This window comes from Piliocolobus tephrosceles, chromosome 5 (genome assembly GCF_002776525.5).
Source record: "Piliocolobus tephrosceles isolate RC106 chromosome 5, ASM277652v3, whole genome shotgun sequence".
Classification (NCBI taxonomy): Eukaryota; Metazoa; Chordata; class Mammalia; order Primates; family Cercopithecidae; genus Piliocolobus; species Piliocolobus tephrosceles.
Genome location: NC_045438.1, coordinates 108,363,150 through 108,388,069, shown reverse-complemented (window position 1 = coordinate 108,388,069; position 24,920 = coordinate 108,363,150). Strand labels below are relative to the sequence as shown.

The 24,920-nt window shown below is 37.2% G+C and overlaps 1 protein-coding gene across 1 annotated transcript in view; it reads right to left on the bottom strand.

The window, feature by feature from the left end:
* The window catches only part of EYS (eyes shut homolog), a 1,801,461-nt gene that overhangs the window by 84,032 nt on the left and 1,692,509 nt on the right, over positions 1–24,920 (bottom strand). Inside the window, exon 32 of the mRNA XM_026455461.1 lies at positions 15,183–15,365. Within this exon, the coding sequence (XP_026311246.1) occupies positions 15,183–15,365 (183 nt within the window). The remainder of the gene's footprint in view (positions 1–15,182; positions 15,366–24,920) is intronic.

Below are 24,920 nucleotides of genomic sequence, written 5' to 3'. Positions count from 1 at the left end.
AAGAAGAAGAAGAAGAAGAAGAAGAAGAAGAAGAAGAAGAAGAAGAAGAAGAAGAAGAAGAAGAAGAAGAAGAAGAAGAAGAAGAAGAAGAAGAAGAAGAAGAAGAAGAAGAAGAAGAAGAAGAAGAAGAAGAAGAAGAAGAAGAAGAAGAAGAAGAAGAAGAAGAAGAAGAAGAAGAAGAAGAAGAAGAAGAAGAAGAAGAAGAAGAAGAAGAAGAAGAAGAAGAAGAAGAAGAAGAAGAAGAAGAAACTGCTGGGATGTGGGCTTGACTTGCATTTACTGCCTGTGGCAGGAAAGGAAACTGAAAAAGGAGAAAGGGCTATATCTTTAAGGGCCTAATATGCTACAATGAATTATTTAAGTATTTTACCAGAGACTTAGGAATCATGAAAGGATTTTGAATAAGAGAAGTATATTAGATATGGATGTTAGAAGAATCTCCTAGTAATGTTGAGGATAGAAATACAGAGATAGATAAGGAGGCTCACTGGAATGTCATTCAAGTGATTCAGAAGAGGAAATGATACTGAAATACATTAAACACCTAAATAAATTAAAGTAGTGGCAGAGGGGACAGAAAAAGGGGGAGGAAATTTGCTTGTGATTTGGAAGGAAAATTTGAAAGGACAGATCAATTTGGGTGAAGAGTTGAGGAAGAGAGAGGAGTTGAGGGTGGTTCTGCAGAATCTGGCTTAAAGAACAGGTGCAGTGGCAGGGTCAGTCATGGACTTAGGAGCCTAGGAAAGGAACAGTCGGGGGGAAAAGGCTGAATTTAGTTTACAGGTGCTCCTGCCTACAGACCTGTCACAGGGCAAAGGACTGGGGATGCACCAAGGGGAGGGGATAAGGAGAGCCAGGGAACTAATCACTCATCAAGCAGATGATAGCATCCTATTCCCATGCCATGAGTCCGTCAGGTTGCTTTCCTTTCCTCTGCTACTCCTTCCACTCTAGACTTTCCCTGAGTATCAACTCTAGTAGTGAATGATGGAGTAGATAAGAGGAAGAAAAGTAGTTTACCGCCACGGCCAGTACCTAGAAAGTGACTTGGAATTGCTCTAGAGTGTTTCCAAACCGAGAAGTTCTTTACAATCATTTAGGGAATGTTTCAAAAATACACTTTCTAGAACCTGTCTTATACCACTTGCATGAGAATCTTTGAAGCTAGATCCTAGAAATATTTTATTAACAGGACAGGATCCCCAACTGTGTTTTTTTTTTTTTTTTTTTTTTTTTTTTAATAAGGCCAGATTGGTATTAGTAACTGTAAGAGGGCCAAGGCGTGAAACTTGTGCAGTTGCATGGGGCTTTAAGTTCCAAAGCGCCCTGTTGCTTGGTTTAATGCTCTGTGTCACTGTCTTGAAATTCTTAATACTTTTATCTTTGAACTGTGTTTTGAAAGTGAAGTCCATGAAGCAACAAACATGAGTGGTAATAGAGGAGACCGATAAATACAATATGCATGTTTGCTCTTTCACATGTAAGGCTTGTGATATCCCACAAGAACAACGTTTCCACAGTACTGGGAGTTCAGTGATACGCAAAATGAGTACATTCTAAATATATTATGTTTAATGGCTAAGTGGGGGATCTGACAGTCCCAAGAGGCCATGCTCCATTTGGACCAGAACTTACTTCAAATGCAGGAAGAAGGGTGTGGTGGTCTAAGAAACATGAACCATCAAGGAACCCTATTATTTCATCATTATTCCTGCTAGTTTTCTGCATTAGCTAATTATATACACTGAAAATGATGACAGAGAAGAAAAGAGAAAGAGAAGGAAGCCCACAATTCCTTTTCCTCTCACTCCTACCTTACTCATCAGTAGCCAAAGGTCGAGAGTGTTGATAGAATGTGTGCATATCAACAACTGAAATAAAGACAGTTAACTTAAATTTCTGTAATGTCTCTGGTGTTCTGTTAATAAGGAAGTACATATGTATTCATGAGCTTTGAAAGATAAATTGTGTAATTTTGGTGATTTTGCATGTGTGTTAAATACTTTTCTATTTTAAACTGGCATTGCAGAATAAAAAGGCAAACTCCCTTGTTCAAAAAGCAGGGAGAAATGCGAGAAATGAGAACCACCCTCAACTCCTCTCTCTTCCTCAACTCTTCACCCAAATTGATCTGTCCTTTCAAATTTTCCTTCCAAATCACAATATTTCCTATTTTAAAGTGGCACTGAACAATATAATAAGAATGGTAAAATTTAATATTTTAATTATTTAACTTAGAATGGCATAAATGCAAATAAAAGACATTATGATGTCTTTCTAAGTTAAGATTAGTCATTCTAAGCTTATTCTTACTCATTCTAAGTCACTATAATGTTGAGAGATCAGTGAAGAAAGAAAAATACTTTATAGTTTAGTATCTTTAATGGCATTTCTCCCTGCTTTTTGAACAAGGGAGTTTGCCTTTTTATTCTATAATGTGGGACCCACAAATTATGTACCTGTCTCTCCTTGGTGTCATCATAAAACAAATCAGGAAATAACAAAATGAAAATGAGACCTTCCTGAACATTTGAGGCCGCTTAGAGCCTTTGTATGTAGATGAGGCTGAAACCTGTCAGGGCAGTATGTGTGGGGTGATGCTGATGCACACATGGATGTCTGAACGTGACGTGGCTGCTAGGTGGTGGAGTCTGAGTCTGAAGACATCCTGGTTCCAGAGCCTGTGCTCTTAAACACTGTCCATGCAGCAGAGAGGAGAAACAAGTCTGACTAGGGTTGTGCCCCTCTCTCGCACCCTCAGCATCCCCTTCCCAAATGCTTCTTTCTGGGAAACAAGAAGGGATAATAACATCTCTTCAGATTATTCTAAGGATTAAGTGAGATTTAATGTGTAAGCATTAGTCCACTGCCAACCTAGCACATAGTAGGTACTCAATAAATGCATATTTCTTTCCTCTTCTCAGCAACTCTGGCCTGACCTTAACAGTGTGTACCTGATTTCATCCCCTTATTTTATAAAGTCTGGAAAGCAGACATTCCTGGCTCCTAGTTAACCTCTTGGGTGGGGAACAGGAGTCAGGAGTAGTACAATTTTTCTTTCTCTTGTTTGTTTCTTTGTTTGTTTGTTTTTGGCTATAGCCCAAATTGCTTCAGGGCATTACTTTGATCCAAATAAAAATTTTTCAAGGATCAAACATGGAAATGAAATGAAATGACTTGAAGGCATCATTTTTAAACATTGATTTATATGTCTTATGTCACTTTCCTGGAATTTCTTGTAATGGGAATTTCGTGACTTAACAGCCCATAATAACATAAGCAATGGCATATTCAAACAACCACCAGTGCTATAGAATTATTTCATTCTCAAATTCAGCTTTCTATTAAACATTATTCTATGAGTAGCTTTGGGAAATATATGAGCAATTTATATTTTTATATTTGTCAAGTTACAAAGAAACAGGTGATAATCCACATTTGTATTGTCATGTAGAAATGTTTAGCAATTGACATAGTGAGAATTTTTTTCATAAAAAGAATTGGAACCAAGCTCACTTGGTATGCAGAACACAAACCCACAGTGAATCTTAATGAAATCAGGCTTAGCAAGATTTTTAGACAAGGCAAGAGATACTTGTTGGATATTACTTCAGAGCTGGTGCTAAGAAGGAAGGATTTTGAGAGATTATGTTGTGCAAGTAGTAAAAAGAGGAGGAAGGAAACAATAGGAAGTGACTATACATGAATAGTAGTTAGGAGTAACAAGATCTGGGAAGTGAATAAAAATCCTTTAAAAATGCACAGGAAAAAAAAAAAAAACTGGATCTCTCTTTGACTAGAAAGAAAAGTCATATATACAGTGAAGAGTGCTGTTTAAATCAGAAGGGAGAACTTTGCCGCAACTCAGAAGGAGCAAAGAAGAACAGGGTATGTTTAAGAACTGCTGAGGTCGGGCGCAGTGGCTCACACCTGTAATCCCAGCATTTTGGGAGGCCGACATGGGCAGATCATTAGGTCAGGAGATTGAGACCATCCTGGCTAATACGGTGAAACCCCGTCTCTACTAAAAATACAAAAAAATTAGCCAGGTGTAGTGGCAGGTGCCTGTATTCCCAGCTACTCAGGAGACTAAGGCAGGAGAAGGGCGTGAACCCAGGAGGCGGAGCTTGCAGTGAGCTGAGATCCGTCTCAAAAAAAAAAAAAAAAAAAAGGAGAGCCATAACAACTCCATCAACACCATCAAGCAGTGAGTTTCGAAATCAACACCATCAAGCAGTGAGTTTCGAAGTGGGTATGTTGTGGCAAGCCATGCTTGGCATTATAATGGCAACTCATAAGATTGGTTAGAGTACATCTCCTGGGGGAACAAGATGAGATGCTGTGGTCAGAATATCATCTGGCCTCATAATGCACCAAGAATAGTGATTTGTTAATGGAAGCAAGGACTTAGTCTAGGTGAAGAAGTGGATGGTGGCATTGTTAGGGATGGGAATGATGATGAAACATGGAAACAAGGTAAAGGATACTGCTATGAATATTTTGAAAGAAAAGTGCAAAGTAGTTGAGACGAGAGTGTCAGGACATTCTAAGATGTCTCAGATGGGTTTTAAAACTTTGATGCAGGAGGTATGAGTGGTGGTGATAGTAACAGATCTTAAATATATACAACCTTGGGAGCAAATATGAAAATATGTTTTTGTCACAAGCATATAATAATAGTTAAGTTTATGATATTTTTTCCCTAAATTACTTAGGTCTGCTTGCAGGATTTTTCCGTAGTTGGTTTGATGTTAAACCTAAAGGTTTTACTGTGTATATTAGTAGTTCTCCAACCTGGCTGAACCTTGTCAGCATAGCCTCTGATTTAATTCATACATATGAACAAGAAGGGGAAATCTATTATATAGGAAGGAGGAAAAGAATCAAAGGTTTCAGAGAGTAAGCCCAGGAGAAACTGTGCAAGTCAGCTTGACCTGAAGGCAAAAGAGAGAGACATAACAAGGAGAGAAAATTGTCAGAACTCTGTGGCAACCCTGAGTGCCTTATGGTAATCATTATGAAATTCTCATGAGAAAAAAACATGCCTATGAAGTAACTGTAATTAGAAGTGGTCTAATTAGTTCCACCTTGAAGGACTGCCTGGACAAGAGTAGCTAGTGGTTCAAGCCATGGATTCATTAATGAAACCCTCAAAGGAAGCATAAAACTCATTTATAAAAGATGTAATTCAAGTCTGTGCTTTGGAGAGACTTTAGAGGCACACCTGTCCTGCTGTTTCTCTTACCAATTCTCACTAATCATTGTGTGTTGTAAGTTACGAAGCTGTACGTGCTTGTGTTCTCACTTGGTGTGCTTAGGGCATACCCCAGAAATTAGAACTACTTATCTGGAAGTGGCAGGAACTCATTCTCAAGTTCTTTACATAAGGGTTCAGAGTGGTTTAGAAGGCTGTTCCTCGGATTGTTCTAAAGGGGTATATTGGAACTCTAAAACATTTATATAGACAGTGCTGTGAAATTCATGTGTATTTCAACACACTACAGTTAACGCAGAGATTAATATTGTGACTTTTAACATCATGGAAACATGGTCATCCTCAGATGATCCGACCGTCTTTTAATTCCAACAGATTAAATTTCCTAAAGTATTTCATTTAGAAGGAAAGATTTAATAGTAAAGGAATAATAGATGTAATTTGTTATTTCTTCAAACTATTATTCTAATATGGTAAAATAGTATCATTTATTAAATCTAATTTATTCCTCTAAATATGATAATGTACTTTGCAGAGTTCAGCAAAGTCCCAAGTAGTACAAGGACATGAGTGCTTAATCTTGGACATTTCGCTAATTTAAGTTCTGGCTGCTCACTTCCAGTTAGCTCACTCTTTTGAAAAAAACTGGTAAAGATAACACCTCATAGAATTGTCTCTAGGAATAACTTCGAGTGTTTTAAAAGATATTTCCAAGTGGATTAAGAAATTCTAAGTGACAAGTTAATTTTTCTTCTCCTTTCTTCCTTTCCTGTCAAGGCTGAAAGAGAAAATGTAAGAGGAGCCACAACGATGGTGCTGTGGTTCTCCCACCAAAGGAATATGCTTACAGAATGGCGCTTGATTACTGGTGGGAGTTCCCATCTGGAGGAACCTTTTGTGAAGATACTTTTGCAGCCATATTTGATTATAGTTCAAGGGCTTGTAATGCCTTTGATTTGTGAAAGAAGGAAACGATCTTTTGATTAAACATTCTTAATATAACGAAACAATGATTCTGAGACAGAGACACCAAGATGAACCTAATTCAGTTTCAGTTGTTTTTTTCAACTGACTATGAGAGGGTATATTCAGTTTTTAGGAAGAAAGTGAAATTAGATATGAATGAAAAGTTAGATAAGTGTGAAAAGTCTTAGGAAAATTATTGAAGTTTATGCAATTTGAATCAAAACTAAAGTAAAACAAAAAATATATATCTAGGTTGATGTGTGAGAAACAAGACCCAAATGAGTGAAAGTCCTTACTACCAGAACAAGATGTATTGAATGGTATAGGATTTTAGACATTTGAGCCATTTTTATCCCATATTCAGTTACAGTCTCTACTTTAGGGGATGCTAAACTAAAATTAAGATGACTAAAGATTTTGGATTAATTCTTAAAGAGAATATAGTCTCTGTTTATCTTAGATCTGTATAGCTCCTGTTCATAGTGACAAACTTTTGGCTTCCTGTTCCGTTCATATGATTATTCAGTTATGGATATTCTAGGGTTTTGAGAGCATTAGAACCATGTACAGCCATGACCATGATGTTTCATCATTAGCCATTGAGCACAATGGATACAATATAGTGTCTAGCTTATGGGATTAAAATCATTAAAATGTAGGCAATGTAGACTGGCACTTGTTGTAGCCACATTAATACGGTGTCCTGACTTGCATCTGTGCTAGTGAACAGACAGTATGGAAGGGCTGATAGGAACAACAAATCCAGTGCTGTGCTCAGAGCATACAAAAATGTGATAAAATGCATTTCTTGGGGATACATATGGCCCACATTTTTATATCTCTTGAGCAAAAGGAGGTGAGACTAGAAAAAATGGCAAATCTGTATCTCTCTTGCTGTCAGAAATGAGACTGTGAAAATAAAGGATGTAAGCACCAGTTTGTGGGTAAACTTAAATTCCCACAAATGAAACCACATGGGCTTACTGCAAGTACAGAAGAAACTTGAAAATGTGGGCTTGTTGTTAATTGATTTGCACTTGGCCTCTTCTCTTTTTGTTCTCTGGATGTTCCCCTGTGAAATCAAGGTTACCCACTTTGAATCATCCTTAAATGTATATTCCCTCTTCAGAAATACATTTGAAAAAAGATGGGGGAAGATTTGCAGGTATCTATATATCTTTGTCATTTCTAACCCTGTATGAGTATTAGTCACATGTGACAATTTTTACGTGTTTCTCAGTCAGTTGGGAAAGTGAATAGCTTAACTTCTTTTTCAACTATTTTAAAAGACTCAAACAATTTAAAACAGACAATTTTGACATTATAATACAGGATATTTAATTCCATGAAAACCAAGATTTGATAATTTGAGGTTCTCAGGAAGAAAATTCTCACAATTCCTAGTCTTCCTGATGGCTCAGGAAGGTGGAAGAGCCTGCACAGAAGTGGAGGACGCTGTCACATGACACAGGATGTACACATGTGCTAATATTGCCAAGTTTGGGGATAGAAGAAAATAATGAGCATTTTTCTGTTATAAAAAATCAAATATGGGCATACACTGTCAGTTTTGTTTATAAAATACCTCAGTGCTATGCAATTGAACTATGTGTTACATTAGGGAATTGGCCACAGCCTGCTCTCATTCATCAGGCATCTTCCTTCTGCCTGCTCCCTACCAGGGCTCTCTGAAGAACAGTCTGAGCCCATTGCTTCTGTGACACTCCCAGCTTCAATTTTCTTTTTCTGTTCTGTAGGGTTACGTTCATTCCATTTTTTTCCGCAGAAAAATCATCAAGCTATACTTATGCACTCTTATTTCTGTTACAGTTTATAACTAAGGGCTTGAAGCAAACAAGAAACTACTTGGCAGAAAATATGAGGCAACCTTTCATAATTACCACAACCTAGAAGATCTATATGCTGGTGACTGACAGAAAGCTATGTGCATAAAGTGCTTAGATGCATAGATCAAATTTCCAGGAAGTCAAATACATTTCTTCTAATTTTTTTTCTTTTTGAGACAGAGTTTTGCTCTTGTCACCCAGGCTGCTGTGCAATGGCACGATCTTGGCTCACTGCAACCTCCGCCTCTCGGGTTCAAGTGATTCTCCTGCCTCAGCCTCCCAAGTAGCTGGGATTACAGGTACCTGCCACCATGCCCAGCTAATTTTTGTATTTTTGTAGAGACAGGGTCTCACCATGTTGGCCAGGCTGGTCTTGAACTCCTGATCTTGGGTGATCCACCTGCCTTGGCCTCGCAAAATGCTGGGATTACAGGCGTGAACCACTGTGCCCAGCCCCTAAAATTGTTTTATCACTGTATTATACAATTTTAACACAAGCTACAGTTGAGATTTTAACTTATATTTCAAAGATGCAAACAGTGCTGCAGATTTTCCCTCCCCCTTCATTTAGATCCTAACTTCTTCACTACAATCCAAATCAATCAATGCCTACACAGCATTATTAGCTAACTAGGATAGTCTCCCTGTCCATAGAGAGACTTTCAGTTAGTGAAATAATCAATAAACATGTAATTATTGATTTTTCACCAGCTATCCAGCACAGGAATGATGCAGTCGGGAATTCAAAAGAAATTGAAAGAATTTATGATTAATCTTGTTGAGGGACAAAATTAAGATTATGAAGTGCTGCTATTCTAGTGCTTTGATTTATGAAAATGGTACCTTCACATAATTCAAAGCAGTGATTATAAATGACCAAACAGTATTTAATTAGATACCAAATTATGGATAAAACCACAAGTGCTATGTAGGCTTTGTGTAGGTAGAATATAAGAGATCCAAATTTGTCAGAGAACATTACATGAATGAGTAGGTACTGGGAGAGGTAAAGAGGACTAGGGCAGGCATTCCAGGCAAGAGGAAGCTTGACGGTGGACTGAACGAGAGTGATGGATCTCAGGTAGCACGAACTGGTTGTTTATGCATTGTTGGAGTCAAGCAGCTGGGCCCGGGCAGGGGAGAATGCAACAGCAAATACCAGCTGGGCTGCTGTAGCACTAATTGTGGAGGATTGCTCAAAGTGAAAGGGAAGGATGAGAAGCACATTGGAGGACATGTTCTGTTCTCTGACGGTTCTCGCTGGATGAGATTTCTACTCTCTGATTTCCACGTTTTCTATCACTTATGTACATCTTTGCATTCAGTGCTATTTATATTCCAGATATGTATTAGACATTGTGATAGAGGTTGTATGTGCCAGACATGGTTCCTGGTTTACTGTTGTTAACCAACAAAACTTTAAGTACATGTTTTGCTTTTCTAAATTGATTGTAGATTTACTGCATCAAGGATCATGCATTTTTATATTCATTCTTTAAAAAACTGTTGAGTATTTATATATGACAGACACTATTGATATAAAAGGAAAGTAGTGGTTCTGGTTTGCAAAGATATCCAGAAAGTTTAAAAAAGATATGAGAATTGTTACCAATGAACTGCAGTGAGATTAATTGTTAAATTTTTCCAGAAGAGGCCGGGTGCAGAGTGGCTCAGGCCTGTAATCCCAGCTACTCGAAAGGTGAGGCAGGAGAATCACTTAAACCCGGCAGGTGGAGGTTGCAGTAAGCTCAGATCGAGCCACTGAACTCCAGACTGGGTGACAGAGTGAGATTCCGTCTCAAAAAACAAACAAAAATTTCTGGAAGAGTTAAAGACTCTAAAGAAGAATGATCTTTTGAGTTGAGGCTTAAAGGACAGTGTTTTGGAGGCATGCCTATGAAGCATGGGTGGCTCAATAAGGTGGAGCAGCCTGCACAGAAGTGGAGGACGCAGTCACATGACACAGGATGTACACATGTGCTAATATTGCCAAGTGTGGGGCTGATTGAAGCAAAAGGAGATTGTGCAAATGGGCAGGGGCTGGATAAGTGTCTTTGTATATTATGCAGAGGAGCTTAGGTGGTATGCTATGATGAAAGATGTTGATTAGCTAAGAAATGTTTGGACTTGTATGTTAGAACCATCCCCTGTAACAAAGAGGGGAATAGAGGGGAAGAAGGACATAACTGAGCAGAGAGACTGGAAAGGAGGTTATTGCTATTGCAATAGTTTGTGACAGAGAAGCCAGGAGCGATGAGGATAGAAAGAAGGAGAAAAAATCAAAAAGTAACTGGGAGGGAAAATGGACAGACCTCAGTGTTTCATAGAACATGGGGGATGAAATGGAGAGAGACCAGGACCTCACCTGTCTTGTTAATAACTGCTTCCCCGGCACCTAAAAGAAGGCCTCATCTAGGTACCCAACTAATATTTGTCCAAATGAATGAAAGGGAAAAATCAAGATGATTCCTGGGTTTCTGGCTAAAGCAGAATGTTTATACCAGTTACCAACAGAAGGGATACAGGAGGGGAAGCCAAGTATTCATCTATGGACTACTGTGGGATATATAGGCTGACTTCTAGAAGAGCCGGTCTCTAAGATGTACCTTACAAGAGAGTGGAGGGCAGGAAAGGAAGAGAAGCTAATGAAGGAAATGCCAAATATGACTGCAGAAGCAGAGGAAGAGGATTAGGTTAGGTAAAAATCATAAGTCAAAGGGACGTTTTCAAGATGAAGTATTTGACAGGATATTTCCAGACAGTTCAATGAGAATGAAGTTTTACAAAATGAATGTTCAGCTTTGAAAGACTCAGAGAAGACTATCATCAGTGTTGTCCCCTTGCCTTTTATATGGACATATCAGAAATTAGAGGTTGGCTTACTCAAGTTATTTTATAAACTCTGTGACTTTGTGCATCTCTTCACCTGAGGAAGATGAAGGCAGCATATGGTATGGTGATTTTGTAGTAACAACCAATATGTAGGTTAGAAATGAATGTTACTAAGCAATAACATCTAAATGTATATGTACTACTATTAAAAACATTGACTTGGGTCATTTCTTCTATAGAATAGATAATCGTAAATTGTATGGTTAATAATTATGATATGTTTTAAGAGATTCATTTCTTTAATTCATAGCTTTATGCTATATAAATTGATGAATCATCCCTATGTATGACATTATGGCCAATAATTACATACCTTAGTCCATACTTGCATGTGGTCTAATTGAGCTGACTACTGGAGGTTTTCAGTAGTTGCCTTCAAATATTACTTGCATAAGGCGGGGAAGAGGAGGGAGAGCATTAGGACAAATACTTAATGCATGTGGGGCTTAAAACCTAGATGATGGATTGATAGGTGCAGCAAACTACCACGGCACATATATACCTACGTAACAAACCTGCATGTTCTGCACATGCATCCCAGAACTTAAAGTAAAACTTAAAAAAAAAAAGCAAATATTAGTTGCATAAAAAACACCTAAGGTTCTTGATAAAATTTTATTTTATTTTATTCTAATTTTTGATTCAAGAAGGCCTGGGAACTAGAGTTTTAACAAGCACATTCTTGTGATTTTAATATATGTGTGAAGAGCTCTTATTTGGAGAAACTCTGTCTTAAGTCATTACACAATATATACATGTATTGAAACATCACATTATACCCCATAAATATGTACAATTATTGTATCCATTTAAAGAGAAAGCTTTTCAGTGCGATTTGTATTTTTTTAGCTGGTGTTCTTGCTCCCTCATGTGGTGCAATGTGGAACTGTATGTTTTAGAGCTCTCATTTTCAGGTTTTAGAAGATGAACTTCACAGTTTATCAATCTGTTCCCTAGCCTTTATTTAATCACGCTATAAACCTATAAATGCAAGTGTAGAATTAGCATCAATTCCTTTGCATACAAAGCAGAATACTAGAGAAGACTAGAAAACGTCACATGTAAGATTCCACAATTTAGAAATGAGGTGGCTAAAACATTGCTTTATATTTTTTATGTGTGTGTTAAAGATTTTGAAGGAGAATTTGGTAGATGAGTACTAAAGGGTTTTGGTGTCAGTATTTTGGTATCATGGTCCAGGTGTTTGTCTTTTGCTTAGGTTCTCCCTATTTGACTCTTTCAGGATTTAGAATATCAGTTTTGAAAGAGACAGACCTAGGGTCTGCAATACTTATTTGAAGTTTTCATTTGCCAGGCTTTTTTTTTTTTTCTCCCAAATGAGAAGGGTGGGATAAGATTTAATTGATAAATATATGATAAGCAGTGTGCAGAGTAAAGGGTTAGGAGTAGGAATTCTTTATTTCCCTTCCTGCCCTATAGTGGGCGCATTCACAGATATTTACTAAAACCATTGGAGAGAGGCTTTGTGGGTGATACAGTGATAACTCACTATTTCTGTAAGTGAGAAGAGAAATTTAGAACTTTGCAGCTAGCCAAAGCCTGTAACAAAGGCTCCATATCCTAATGCAGAACAGGCTGTCCATGCTCAGACGAAGAGGAATTGATGGAAGAGTTGAGGGGAGGGGAACCACCTGGGAAATACTAATAGAGGACATAGCATTTGAACTGAGAATCCCTAAGAATGACCACTCTTTAGGAATCTTTGTGAAGCTCTGTTGCTGACTTAAATCTCACGCAATTATTTGTTCTTACTGGGGTTGTTTTATTCATTCATTAAATAGTGATTATGGTCAGGCACTGGGTTAAGCATGGGTGTAAAAAGTCGAACAGGGCTGACTTAATCTCTTTCTGTATAAAGCTCCCATTCTGTTAGTGAAAACAGACAAGAAACAACTATTTTAAAAACAAAAGAATTCTAGATTAAAGTAATGGCAATGAAGGAAGTAAATAAGAAGCTGAGGTAGAGAATAACTCGGATGGGGTGGGATAAGATTTACTTTGGTGAAGGTGGCTACAGGATGCCCTTCTGAGAAAAGACACACTACCGTGTTTATTGAGTACAATGATATTTTCTTTTTCTTTTTTTTTGAGATGGAGTTTTGCTCTTGTTGCCCAGGCTGGAGTGCAATGGTGCGATCTTGGCTCACTGGAACCTCCGCCTCCTGGGTTCAAGCGATTCTCCTGCCTCAGCCTCCCAAGTAGCTAGAATTACAGGCATGCACCACCATGCCCGGCTAATTTTGTATTTTTAGTAGAGATGGGCTCTTCTCCATGTTGGTCAGGCTGGTCTCAAACTCCTGACTTCAGGTGATCTGCCCGCCTTGGCCTCCCAAAGTGCTGGGATTACAGGCATGAGCCACCACGCCCGGCCGAGTCCAACGATATTTTAAGAACTTCCATGTATTAAGTTCGTTATTCCTCACAACGCTGTAAGGAAATGTACTTTTACTATACTCATTGGATAGGTTAGAAAATAGAGGCACAAATATATTAAGTAACTTGACACATAATTTGCACATGGTGGAGACTGATTCACGTCTACATCACCAGTCTCTAGAGCCTGCTCCCTTGACTACTATGATAGCTATTTCCTGTCAGGGCCAAGGAAAAAGCATGCACAAAACCTCTGAGACAGGAAAGCACTTGGTGGTTAAGGCACTGGAAGAAGAGCTTAGGAGAAGAGCACAGAGATAGTGAGAGTGGCCTGGTTGTGTTCAGAGATACAGACTGGGATCTGATCCTGAAGGCCCTTTGAGAATATGATAAGAAGGTATGGATTGCATTGTAAGTGCAGTAAAAAGCCACAGATGGGTTTTAAACAAGGTTCAGACATGATCTAATAAACCTTTTAAGAGGCTAACTCTTATTGCAATGTGGAGAATTAATTGAAGGCAGGAAATCAGTAGGGAGACCAGTCAGGAGGAGGTCATGAGGTTTCAGCATAGAGATGGGGAAGAGATTCAAACAAATTTTGGAGGTAGAATGAATTGCACTTCATATGATAGAGTACCCATCCTAGCAGACATGGTGGGAGGCTGAAATACCACATTTCATTGGGGGTGTAGGCTCCTTTCAGACATGTGCTAATACAGAAAAGAGTGTTTGGTGTTAAGAGACAGTCACTGATTGAGTTGAAAAACACAGAATATGTTATTTACCCTAGCACAGTAGAAGCACTGACAGCTGAGAGAAAGATCTTTTTCTGTTACAATATGTTGATCTCACAGATGAAAACACTGAACTCAGATAAGTTAAGTGATTAATTGGTTAACTATTGATTGCAGACTTAAAAGTAAAACATAGGTAATTTCCCTTGACTTAACACATGCATAACTAGTTTCTACTTAAGAGAGACAAACTTAAATTATAAGTTGATTTCCCACCAATTCCAGGGCACTGGAGTACTTTGTTACGGGCTGAGTACTTTCTTACTTCTTGCTCCTTTAATTTAGAATGGTTTTCTCTGAGGGCAACAACTGTTTCCATTTTATAACACACAGGAAAATGAGAATTTCCCTTCTCTCTTCACATATGGAAACAGAAAGAAACAGAGGAAAGGACAAATCAATAAACTTACTTCCCATGTGACTTGGTCACCTTGCCTGTCCTCATGTTTGCCTGTAAGAATTTTTTCTTTTGATTATAAAAGGTAGCTAATATGGTTAGGTTTTGTGTTCCCATGCAAACCTCATCTTGAATTGTAATCCCCATAATCCCCAGGTGTCAAGGGAGAGACCAGGTGGAGGTAATTAAATCATGGGGCTGGTTTTCCTCGTGCGTTCTCCTGATAGTGAGTGAGTTCTCAGGAGATCTGATGGTTTTATAAGGAGCTATTCTCCCCTTTGCTCGGCACTTCTTCCTGCTGCCTCGTGAAGAAGGTGCTCTCTCTTCACCTTCCACCGCGATTATAAGTTTCCTGAGGCCTCCCCATTCATGCTGAACAGTGAGTCAATTAAACCACTTTCCTTTGTAAATTATTCAGTCTCTGGCAGTTCTTATAGCAGCATGAAAACTGACTAATACAGTAGCCCTGATGTAAAGTAGAGCATCAGAAAGGGTCAGGGAACTGCTAAATACTTGGGACTACAAGGAACATGCTCAAGGTAGAAAACAGGAGGAGGCTGCATCTAGGCAAATGCCTTTTTTTTTTTTTAACCACAGCCAATTAGAATCTCCCTGAGGAATCTCTAAAGTATTCTTAAAGGATCAAGGCAAGTCCTAGAGGGTTCAATTAATCTTACCATGGCCTTTCTGTCCAGTAAAGAATATCAAGTTATTTTGCAGTGCTGAGTGGTTGTTTGCCAGCTGAAACTTCAGGTGGAATTCGTAATGGAAGCTGATGTCTGAGATCCGTGAATAAGCCAGGAATGAGGTGTATCCAAAGGCGTCCGTGCCACTGAACCTCGGCTGAGTGATATTAATAGCTGTGGAAAAACCCAAACCAAACAGTTAAAATAAACCTGTACATGTATTTGTAAAGTGAGGGTTATGTTTTGCTGATTTATCTGGCCAAATAGTCTGTTTACTATTACATTAATTATACTTTAGTGCCCTTTAGCATTGAGCAACTAAGTGACTCAATAGGAAATTTCAAAACAAGAACAAAGCAAGTGCAATGTTTTGAGATCTCATATAAAACCTTTCATTAGCATACTCTTTCTACATAATGGATAATTTACTTAAAAAGCAGACCCCTATATTTTGAAGCTTAATTTTAGAAATAGAAAAGATTACTGGCAGCCAAAGTATTTGCTCAGGTGCCTTGTAAACATGATTTGGCATCCAAAACCTGGATATGACTTAGAGAGGAGCTCACAGCTTTGAAAAAAACTGTGCTTTTCTAATCCTGCACCTTTATATGAACCAAAGCCCCAGGTCAGGGCTAGGAAAGTCAAGAAACAGGAAGGAAATTGGTCAGTTTTCCATCACCATTGGTTAGTGACCAGAACTTTGCTTTAAGTAAAAATACTTGTTTAAAAGAAATGTTCATTCTTTCTTTGCTGGGATGCTTGTTAAGTAATAAAAGCATGGAATTCAATAGGTGTGAAAGTGTAGGGAGATTTATTAAAAACAGGAAATGGTAAAATAGAAGTTCAAGGGCCAGTGTGGAAAAAAATGGAATTTAATTGAGAGGTGCTTCTTGTATCAAACTCTTCTCTTTCATTATACTGTTTCCTTCATAAGTCCCCACTGGCTTTTTACATTTCCTTACCCCAAGAGGACAACAGAAAATAGAAAGGGGGATTTTTGACACCCCATTCCTGTCTTTTATGGATGATGTCACCAGATTAAGGGATGTTCCTAGGATCTATTTTTATTGGTTGGGGACAGCTCGGTTGAGAACATAAGAGCTTGTGTTGTTTCCTTCTCAAGAGATGTTTGAACTCCAGGGAAGCTGTAAAACTAGAATTTTTATAAGCCTTAAGAAATATCCTCACTCTGGTATCTAATGCTTAAAAGAGCTTCCTACATCTGTTTATAATTGTGTAGCAAATAATTGTGCTGTCCTGGGAAAAATGATTCTTATTGTCAAATGTTTATATATCTTTGTTTCATATGACTATTAAACTAAGATTTTTGTGTGAATAAGCTGAATGCTTTGTTTTGATATTTTATTAAAATCTTATAAGTTTATTATATGACTATTAAACTAAGATATTTGTGTGAATAAGCTGAATACTTTGTTTTGATATTTTATTAAAATCTTAACAGTTTATTCTCTGGGATGTGTGGCATAGGTTAATTTTCTCAAAACTCACCAGAATGTGAAGTAGGGATTTTGAGACATTTTGCTTCTTATACTTATTTTTTAATCTAATGAAAACTTTATAAATTGTGTCCCTGAGATAATAACACTCTTCCCATCAGGTATATCACTTTCAGTAGTACTATGGGGAGGGTGACCGAGGGAAATGAAATGTACTGGAATTGAAACAGAATAAAAATACTGACCATCATTCAATGTTGGCATTAAAAACTATGAAAATAGAATTCAGTTAAATTTAACACTAAAATAGAAAAGGAATGACTGTATTTTGCTTTTAATATTTCTTCCTGTTAATAATTTACAACTGAGTCTACCTAAAGGTTTCATTACATTTAGGCTAGATTGACAAATACATATCTCATATATATAGTATTTTACTGTCAGACCCTGTGCTAGATACTAGTGACACAAAGATAAAAAAGCACTAGTCCCTCAAGGAATTAGTGTGAGGTCAATAAATTTATTCAGCTGAACTGGATTGAAAATTGAGGCCTGGTATAAGAACTTTCAGGCAGAAGAAATAGCATGTTCTAGGATGTGAAGACCAAAACAACATGTCATACTCAGGGAACTTATGAAGTCTGCAAATTTTAGAATGAAGACTAAAAAGAATGGAAGGAAATGAAACAAGATAGTGGTCAAATCATGAAGAACTTTATATTTTCTTTATTATCCTAAAGTAGTTGGGCAATGATAAAAGTTGCTTTTTAGAAATATTACTCTGTTGATGAAGTGTGAATCAAAGATTAGACAGAGAGCCAGAGGACCATACTTTGGTCAAGGATGAAAATGAGAACTTTGATATCAAGAAATCTAACAATTAAGCTTATGCAGAAGTGTAAATGTAAGGCAATTTATGGGTAACTCATTAAAGAAGGTAATGGTGTGATATTTAAACAGTTAATAGAAATATGTTAGTGTGCAATCAGTTAGTTTCATGATATAATTTTATACTATCAAAAATAAGTACTTTTGAAGTTTGAGAATAATAACGAAGACTGATAATAACCATGACCCATAGGAATGGATCTGTCACATGCTCAGCATTTCTTAGTCTAGTGGTACCTGCAGCTGTTGAGCATTTGAATTGTGGCTAGGCCTGTGTGGGAAGGGCTTAGTATGAAACAATTAAAATATATTATTAATAACATTCCCATATCCATTAAACATTGGGTTAAATGTATTACTGAAATAAATTTCATCTGTTTCTTTTTACTTTGAAAATGTCGCTACTAGAAAAAATATTACATAGGCAGCTCACATTCTATTTCTATTGAATGGTAACGCAGAGAGATCCAAGCATATTTTGATAGGTAAGTTCTTCCTGTAAACCATTAGTTGTGACTTACTTCAAGGGGCTTTTTCTTTTGATAACTTTGAACCTCTAAAAAGATAGGGCCTCTATGGGGAGCAATAGAAATCAGGAGAAGGGGTCAAAGATAATATAATCCATCACTAAGAGGCTTCTATGTCTTCAGTCACACTGTCTCTATCACTCTGGATTAGGCAGGAGAACGCGAGGGACTCAGATTAGGAGAAGACTTTCAATCTTACAAATGATTCTTTTCAATATTTTAAGCCCTTTCCCATCTTCCACCAGGTAACATTTGGTTAATTTGGTTACTCTACTGCACAAATTCCCAGATTAACCTTCTGGGAGGATCAGTCATCATCTAGTCAGAAAATTGAACAGATTGTAATGGGAATATTTTTGGGTTATTAAATACATTTTAAAAAATGTTTGCAATCCCTAGTTGCCTCACAGATACCACGTGTAAAGTCATGCATTTTTGGTCAGTTCTTCTAAAGTTACATGAATGAATTGGGAACGTGAGGAAAAAAGGGAGATGCTGGAATTTAAGCCAAAATAAATTGTTTAATGTGTAGAAGAAAGCAAAACCACTAATAATGCTCTGGGATCATTTCAGGCACAGTCAAAAGGTATCCAGACATCATCTAGGAGCATTAAAAATTCTAAGAGCCTTGAGTAAAGAGAGAATATTGCGATATTTTCTATTATATTACAGTGCTATATTATAGGCTCAATGTATAATCTTTTTAGAATGTTATATTATGCTTATAAAACACTTTTTACCAAAAGTTATCACAGACAGGGTATAAGATTCTATTTTCTAATCATTTACTAAAGCAATTTTTTCTCATTCCCAATATGGCAGAGAAATAAGGCATTATTGTTTTTTAATGTAACTATATTTTCCTTTTAAAAATATTTTACTGTGGCCAGGCACAGTGGCTCAAACCTGTAATCCCAGAACTTTGAGAGGCTGAGGCGGGCAGATCATGAGGTCAGGAGATCCAGACCATACTAGCCAACATGGTGAAGCCCTGTCTCTACTTAAAAATAAATAAATAAATTAGCTGGGCATGGTGGCACATGCCTGTAGTCCCAGCTACTCGGGAGGCTGAGGCAGGAGAATCACTTGAATCCGGGAGGCAGAGGTTTCAGGGAGCCGAGATCGGGCCACTGCACTCCAGGCTGGGAGTTGGAGTGAGATTCCATCTCAAAAAAAAAAAAAAAAAAGGAAAAAAAAAATCTGTGGTTAGTCTTTCTTTTAATCTGAATTATTAAAATTTTATGCATAATGCACAGAAGTGGCTAAGATGAGCTATTGGGATGTAGGAAAAAGATATATAAATAGCTCAGGTTTCAGAACATCTTTCCTCAACTCTACAGGGATGCATCCTGAAGCTCACTGGCTGGTAGTAAAACATAAGCTACTCTATGGCATAGTGATGGAGGGAGGCAGCTGGGGCTGGCCAGTTCAGGCTCGATTCTGGATGGCCTCACTTTCTGTGTAAACTTGGGCAAGTGATTTCACTTTTCTGTTTTATTTTCCTTGTTCATAAAATGAGAACGTGAGAGTACCTAACATTTGTGAAGAATGAGAAAAGCCTATGGCTGAAGGAAACACTCGAGCTAACCATACAATTCAAGTGGGCAAACCTCTCCCACCAGACCTGCAATCCTGCTACGTATTTCCAGTCAAGTCACTTTCCCAGCCTCTAAAATGGCTATTTAATGCTTCCTCTCTCCTCAAACATCTAATATTTATTGTCTCTCATCAGTTAATAATTTTGCTTTTTATTTTGCTGAGAAAAATAAACCCATCAACAGAGAACTACCGGATGCTTTCACTGTCAAATTCTCCCACCCTCAAATCTTTCATTTTTATCCCTATGCTTTGCCTTCCTTCTGCTGACAAGGCTGACTCTGCCCGGGTATTTCATCCACCCCTTCTCATCTGCTCAAGGGCATCACTTCAGAAATTCTGTCCTGCTTCCCAGGAGTTACCAAATTCTTCTTCTCTACTGCAGCATTCCCTTTAACATGAAATATGCTAGAATGTCCCCATTATAAATAAAAAGCTTCCCTCTACTCCACATTCTTCTCTAGCTACTGCATGTTTCTCTGCTCACCATACTAGCAAGGGGCTTCTAAAGGGTTGTCTGTATTGACTCTTTCAAAATTTTATTACCCATTCATGCTTGATGTTATTCCAGTCAGGCTATCTTCTCTATCTTTCCTTTGAACTTTTGTATGTTAAGATCGCTAGTGACCACAGTCTTTCTAAACTAAATGTCAGTTCTGTTTTTATCTTATTCAGTGTCTCAGAAGCAACTGACAAGGTTGAATATTTCTTTTCTCTTGAAATGCTTTCTTTACTTGGTCTCCATGACCACTGCACTCTCCTGGTATTTTTCCTACCTTAATGACTGCTGCTCCTCATTCTCCTATTTTTCCAGTTATCTCCATCTACCATCATTCTGTATTTGATCATGAGTACCACTTACAGGTGGATGACTCCTGAGTAAACAGAGTCTCTATCCCTGGGTTTTTTCCAGAGCTCCAGAGTCACATATCCAACCAACTACTAGATAATGATGAACATATATTTGCATGTCTGATAAAAATTGCAAGCTGATCATACACAAAGCAAAACTCTTTATTCCAATATTTGTAATCTTTCCCCCAACCCAAATCCCTTCCCTTCCTTTGCAATCAGATCTGTTCCCCAGTCTTCCCTCTCTTTGCTCAGAGCAAAACTAGGCATCATCCTTAAATTGTATCTTTCTCTGCTACCTCAACTGACAAACTGACAAATACTGTTAACTTCATCTTCAAAATATATCCCAAATTACACTGCTGCTTTTCACTGCCTCTGTTAATACCATCAAAGTTCAATGCACTGTTCTTTCTAGCCCAAACTATAATATTTGCTTTTTAACTGGTTTCCCTGTTGTTACCTTTGTCACTTTACAATCTCTTTTCCATATGGTAGCCAAAGTGGTCTTTTAAATATAAATTGCATATCAAAGGTCCTCCAGTATTTCCCTTGAAGTTTGAAATAAAATAAAAACTCCTGAACATGGACAAATCTCTTAATGTCCAGATTTATTTTATACTCATTTCTTCTTGCTCATTCTGCTGCAACCATGCGAACTTCTTCGTGTTTCTTAAGCAAACCTAACACATTCCCAGTTCAAGGCTTCTGCTCCTGTTCCCAGTGCCTGAACCACATTTTCCCCAAAAGCTACATGGCCTGCTCCTTCACTTCCTTCAAGACTTGCTCAGGTGTTCTCTCCTCACAGGGCCTTTCCTGACCACCCTATTAAAGTATTAATCTCCTTGTGCCCGCCCCCACCACAGCCCTTACTCTCTAGTCCCTTAACCTGCTTTATTTACATGGCCCAATTCCATTATATGTTATTTATTTGTTTATTTTTTATTATTTTTTTCTCCCCACTCAGATTGCAGATTCCACTAGGGCAGACAGAGAGCTTGCCTGTCCTTCATGGTCTAATTGGGTATAAGATGCATATTTATCAAATGGTTGAATGAATACATGTAAAAGGTTAAAGTAGTGTTAAGGACATAGCAAGATATCTTATGATAGTATATCTCTGCTGTTACTGTTTGTCTAGTATCTTTACAACTCTGTTCTTAGGTGACTATTCTGCACTTATGGAGCTGTTGGATGAAGTTGTGAAGTTGATTTCTACACCATCACCAAGGCTAATCGTTGCTTGTTTGAATTTTTTTGTACTAAGTCCTTTCCTCTGAAAAATGTTAGTAAATTTTTGCAGTAATATGGAATCTTAATTCTTCCAGTGTGGGTAAAAATTCAGGTAATGGAACACTTACTGAAAATCAAGGCATAGGGACTCCTAACCTGACAAATCCGTTTATTTTTTATTTTTATTTTTTTTTATTTTGAGGCAGAGTCTCATTCTGTCACTCAGACTGGAGTGCAGTGGTACAATCTTGGCTCACTGCAACCTCCGTCTCCCGGGCTCAAACAATCCTCTCACCTCAGCCTCCCAAGTAGCTGGTACTACAGGCATCCACCACCATGTCCGGCTAACTTTTGTATTTTCTGTAGAGATGGGGTTTCACCATATTGCCCCGGCTGGTCTTGAACTCTTGAGCTGAAGCAATCTGCCTGCCTCAGCCTCCTAAAGTGCTGAGATTACAGGCATGAGCCACCTGGCCTGGCCCAAATTGTTGTTTTTAATAATTAAGTTGTATAACTATGTAATTTTATAACTTATCTTATAAACATTAGTTTCCATTTAATATTTGAAAATAATGTATTTTTTAATTTGTGAGCTAAAAATACTGACTCGGTTTCTTGGGGCAATTGATAGTTTTTGACAGACTATTTTGCCTTTTACCTGACAAAATATCCGTATGATACATTTATGATCATGTTTAAAATTATACATGTGGTGTTGAAAAAATTTTCTTAATTGTATCAAAAATTACTTGAAACCTTTAAGTGTTTTCAAGATAGATTGTTTACTCTAAATATATAAATTTTTTTGGAGTTCATTGCTCTGTTTTTAAACAGATACAAAAGACAAACCTGTGGTTGATTTTTACTTGGATTCTGTTTTCTATATAGGCTGCTGTGTATAACCCCAGCAGAGTGGACACCAGGGAGCGCTGAGCTAGTGAAAATCTAATTCAGTTCTTCCTTCTCTATTATGTATTTTAATGAAGCAAGCAGATGGTAGATAGATTTTCTCTTGGAAACTGCTGATTTTGAAAGACTCCAGAATGCCAGTTTTCCAAGCATGGTGTTCAGCAGTGTAGCGTATCTTGAAATATACATTTAACTTTGCCAGGAAAGTTAATCTACCCTTAGGCAGATGGATAAATTTGCAAAAATACAAGACCATTACTTGCCTCTCCAGTTTTCCTTCCTAGCTTTGAGTATACACATCTTTCCTCTCTCTTTGTTCTTAACTTCTTAGTAATATAGCACTAGATTTAGCTTAATATCCTGCCGAAATGCAATTAGGTTATCAAACTGTGTACCTGATCATTGTCTTTGTTGTTTGTTTTTTGTTGTTGAACAAACTCCTTGTGGAACACACTTTCACACTGTTCAGCATTATCATTTAGAAGTAAAAATGGCAACCTACAGATGTGATTATCTTTTAAAGGGAATAGAAATAAGCATGTCCTGAGATATCACCAAGAGTTATAGGTGATGGTAGCCTGTACAGAAAACATGCATTTAGGTTTTCCTTCTTAACCAAGACAGAGATACCAAATACATGAATAAAATTAAGCTCTCTATTCAAATGGATATATAATATTCAATTCACCCACAGGTAAAAACATGAAATAAATATGATTGGTTGGTTGCCAATTCCTGCTCATAATAAATTATTCACACATTCTATATAGATATTTAATTCCTACCATTCTAACTTCTTTAATCATCAGGAAAAAGCTAAGAACAAACAGAATTTTACATTAAGATAGAAAAACTGTTGAAAATGTAGAGCATTATAATTTCCACCAGCAAAAGAAATAATACATGCTAGAATCTGAAGCATTCTTTTTAGATGCATAATTCTTAGAAATTAGTGCCATCTTCTGGCTTTCCAAAGTAACTAAATTAGGTATAGGTAGGATGTTTTATAGTATCACAAAATGTCAAAAAAGGGGAAAAATCCCTGAACCATATAGGTTCAAATCATAATAGTATCTGCATTACATTACAGTTTATGGCATAAGCTTTGCGAGTGGTAAAATTTTCACATCCTCTATAATTCATATTACATAAGCTGTTCAGGTTTATATTGAATTACATTTCCTTTGTTAGCAGTTTATTGTTATAAGACTCCTAGCTATCACACACACAAGATATTCTGAAACTGATGTGTTTTGAATAATTTTCTCATTTCTAACTCATGAATTTCTTCATGCCCATGAATATTAAGAAATTAAGAAACATTGAGGTTGGAGTTGGTTATCACTCAAGTTCAGTGGATACATTATTTTAGTTTGTTACTATATCATTTTTCAAGATATGGTTGTTTAGATGCACTATTATATATTCTAAAATATTAAAAATAGCAATTATAGTATCTATTATGTCCCGGCTGCTAGATGCCCTATCTAAATTACTTTATTTCTCACAGAACACCAGTGAGATGCTCTTCTACCTCTATTCCTATCTTATAGATGAAGAAATTGAGGCCCAGAGATGTTAAGTCACAGAGTTAAGAAATGACAGAGTCCGGTTTTGAACCCCTGTTCAGTTGACTCCAAAGCCTGTGCTCTTTCTAACATGTTATGTTGCCTACCTCACTATGATGGCTGGGATATTCATGACATTGGCCGATTAAAGGCCACTGGCAGGTATTTTATGTAATTATTAAAATATTATATTATTAAAGTTGGCACTCCTCACAGATTGACATTCTACCGCTTTACTTTCCTCCCAAGTCCTGGCCATGGATGCATAAAATTCTGTAGAACTCTTATACTCCTCCTTCTATATCTAATAGAAATATAAACACATATTAACGGCTTTGCAGTATCAAGCATTTAATTGATACACAGTATATACCAATGAATTTATCAGCAAATAGGTTTTAATAGAAGCTCAATTGTTTTCTAATATGCATGGATAATAAATACATAAACAGTGGTTAAAAAGATCAATATGTCCTTAAAGATTTCTAAGTGCTTGAACATTTGGAGACACAGGCACACACATGCATACACAAATATACAGATTGACTGTAATTGACACAAACATATAAAATGACTATAATTTTCATTTTTGTTTTTGATATTGTGTAAAAGCAGATTAGAAAGAGCAAAAATGTAATAAGGATGGTTTATCAAAAATCAGTATGTACTCTAATCATGAGAGAAAAAAGAAAAAAATCT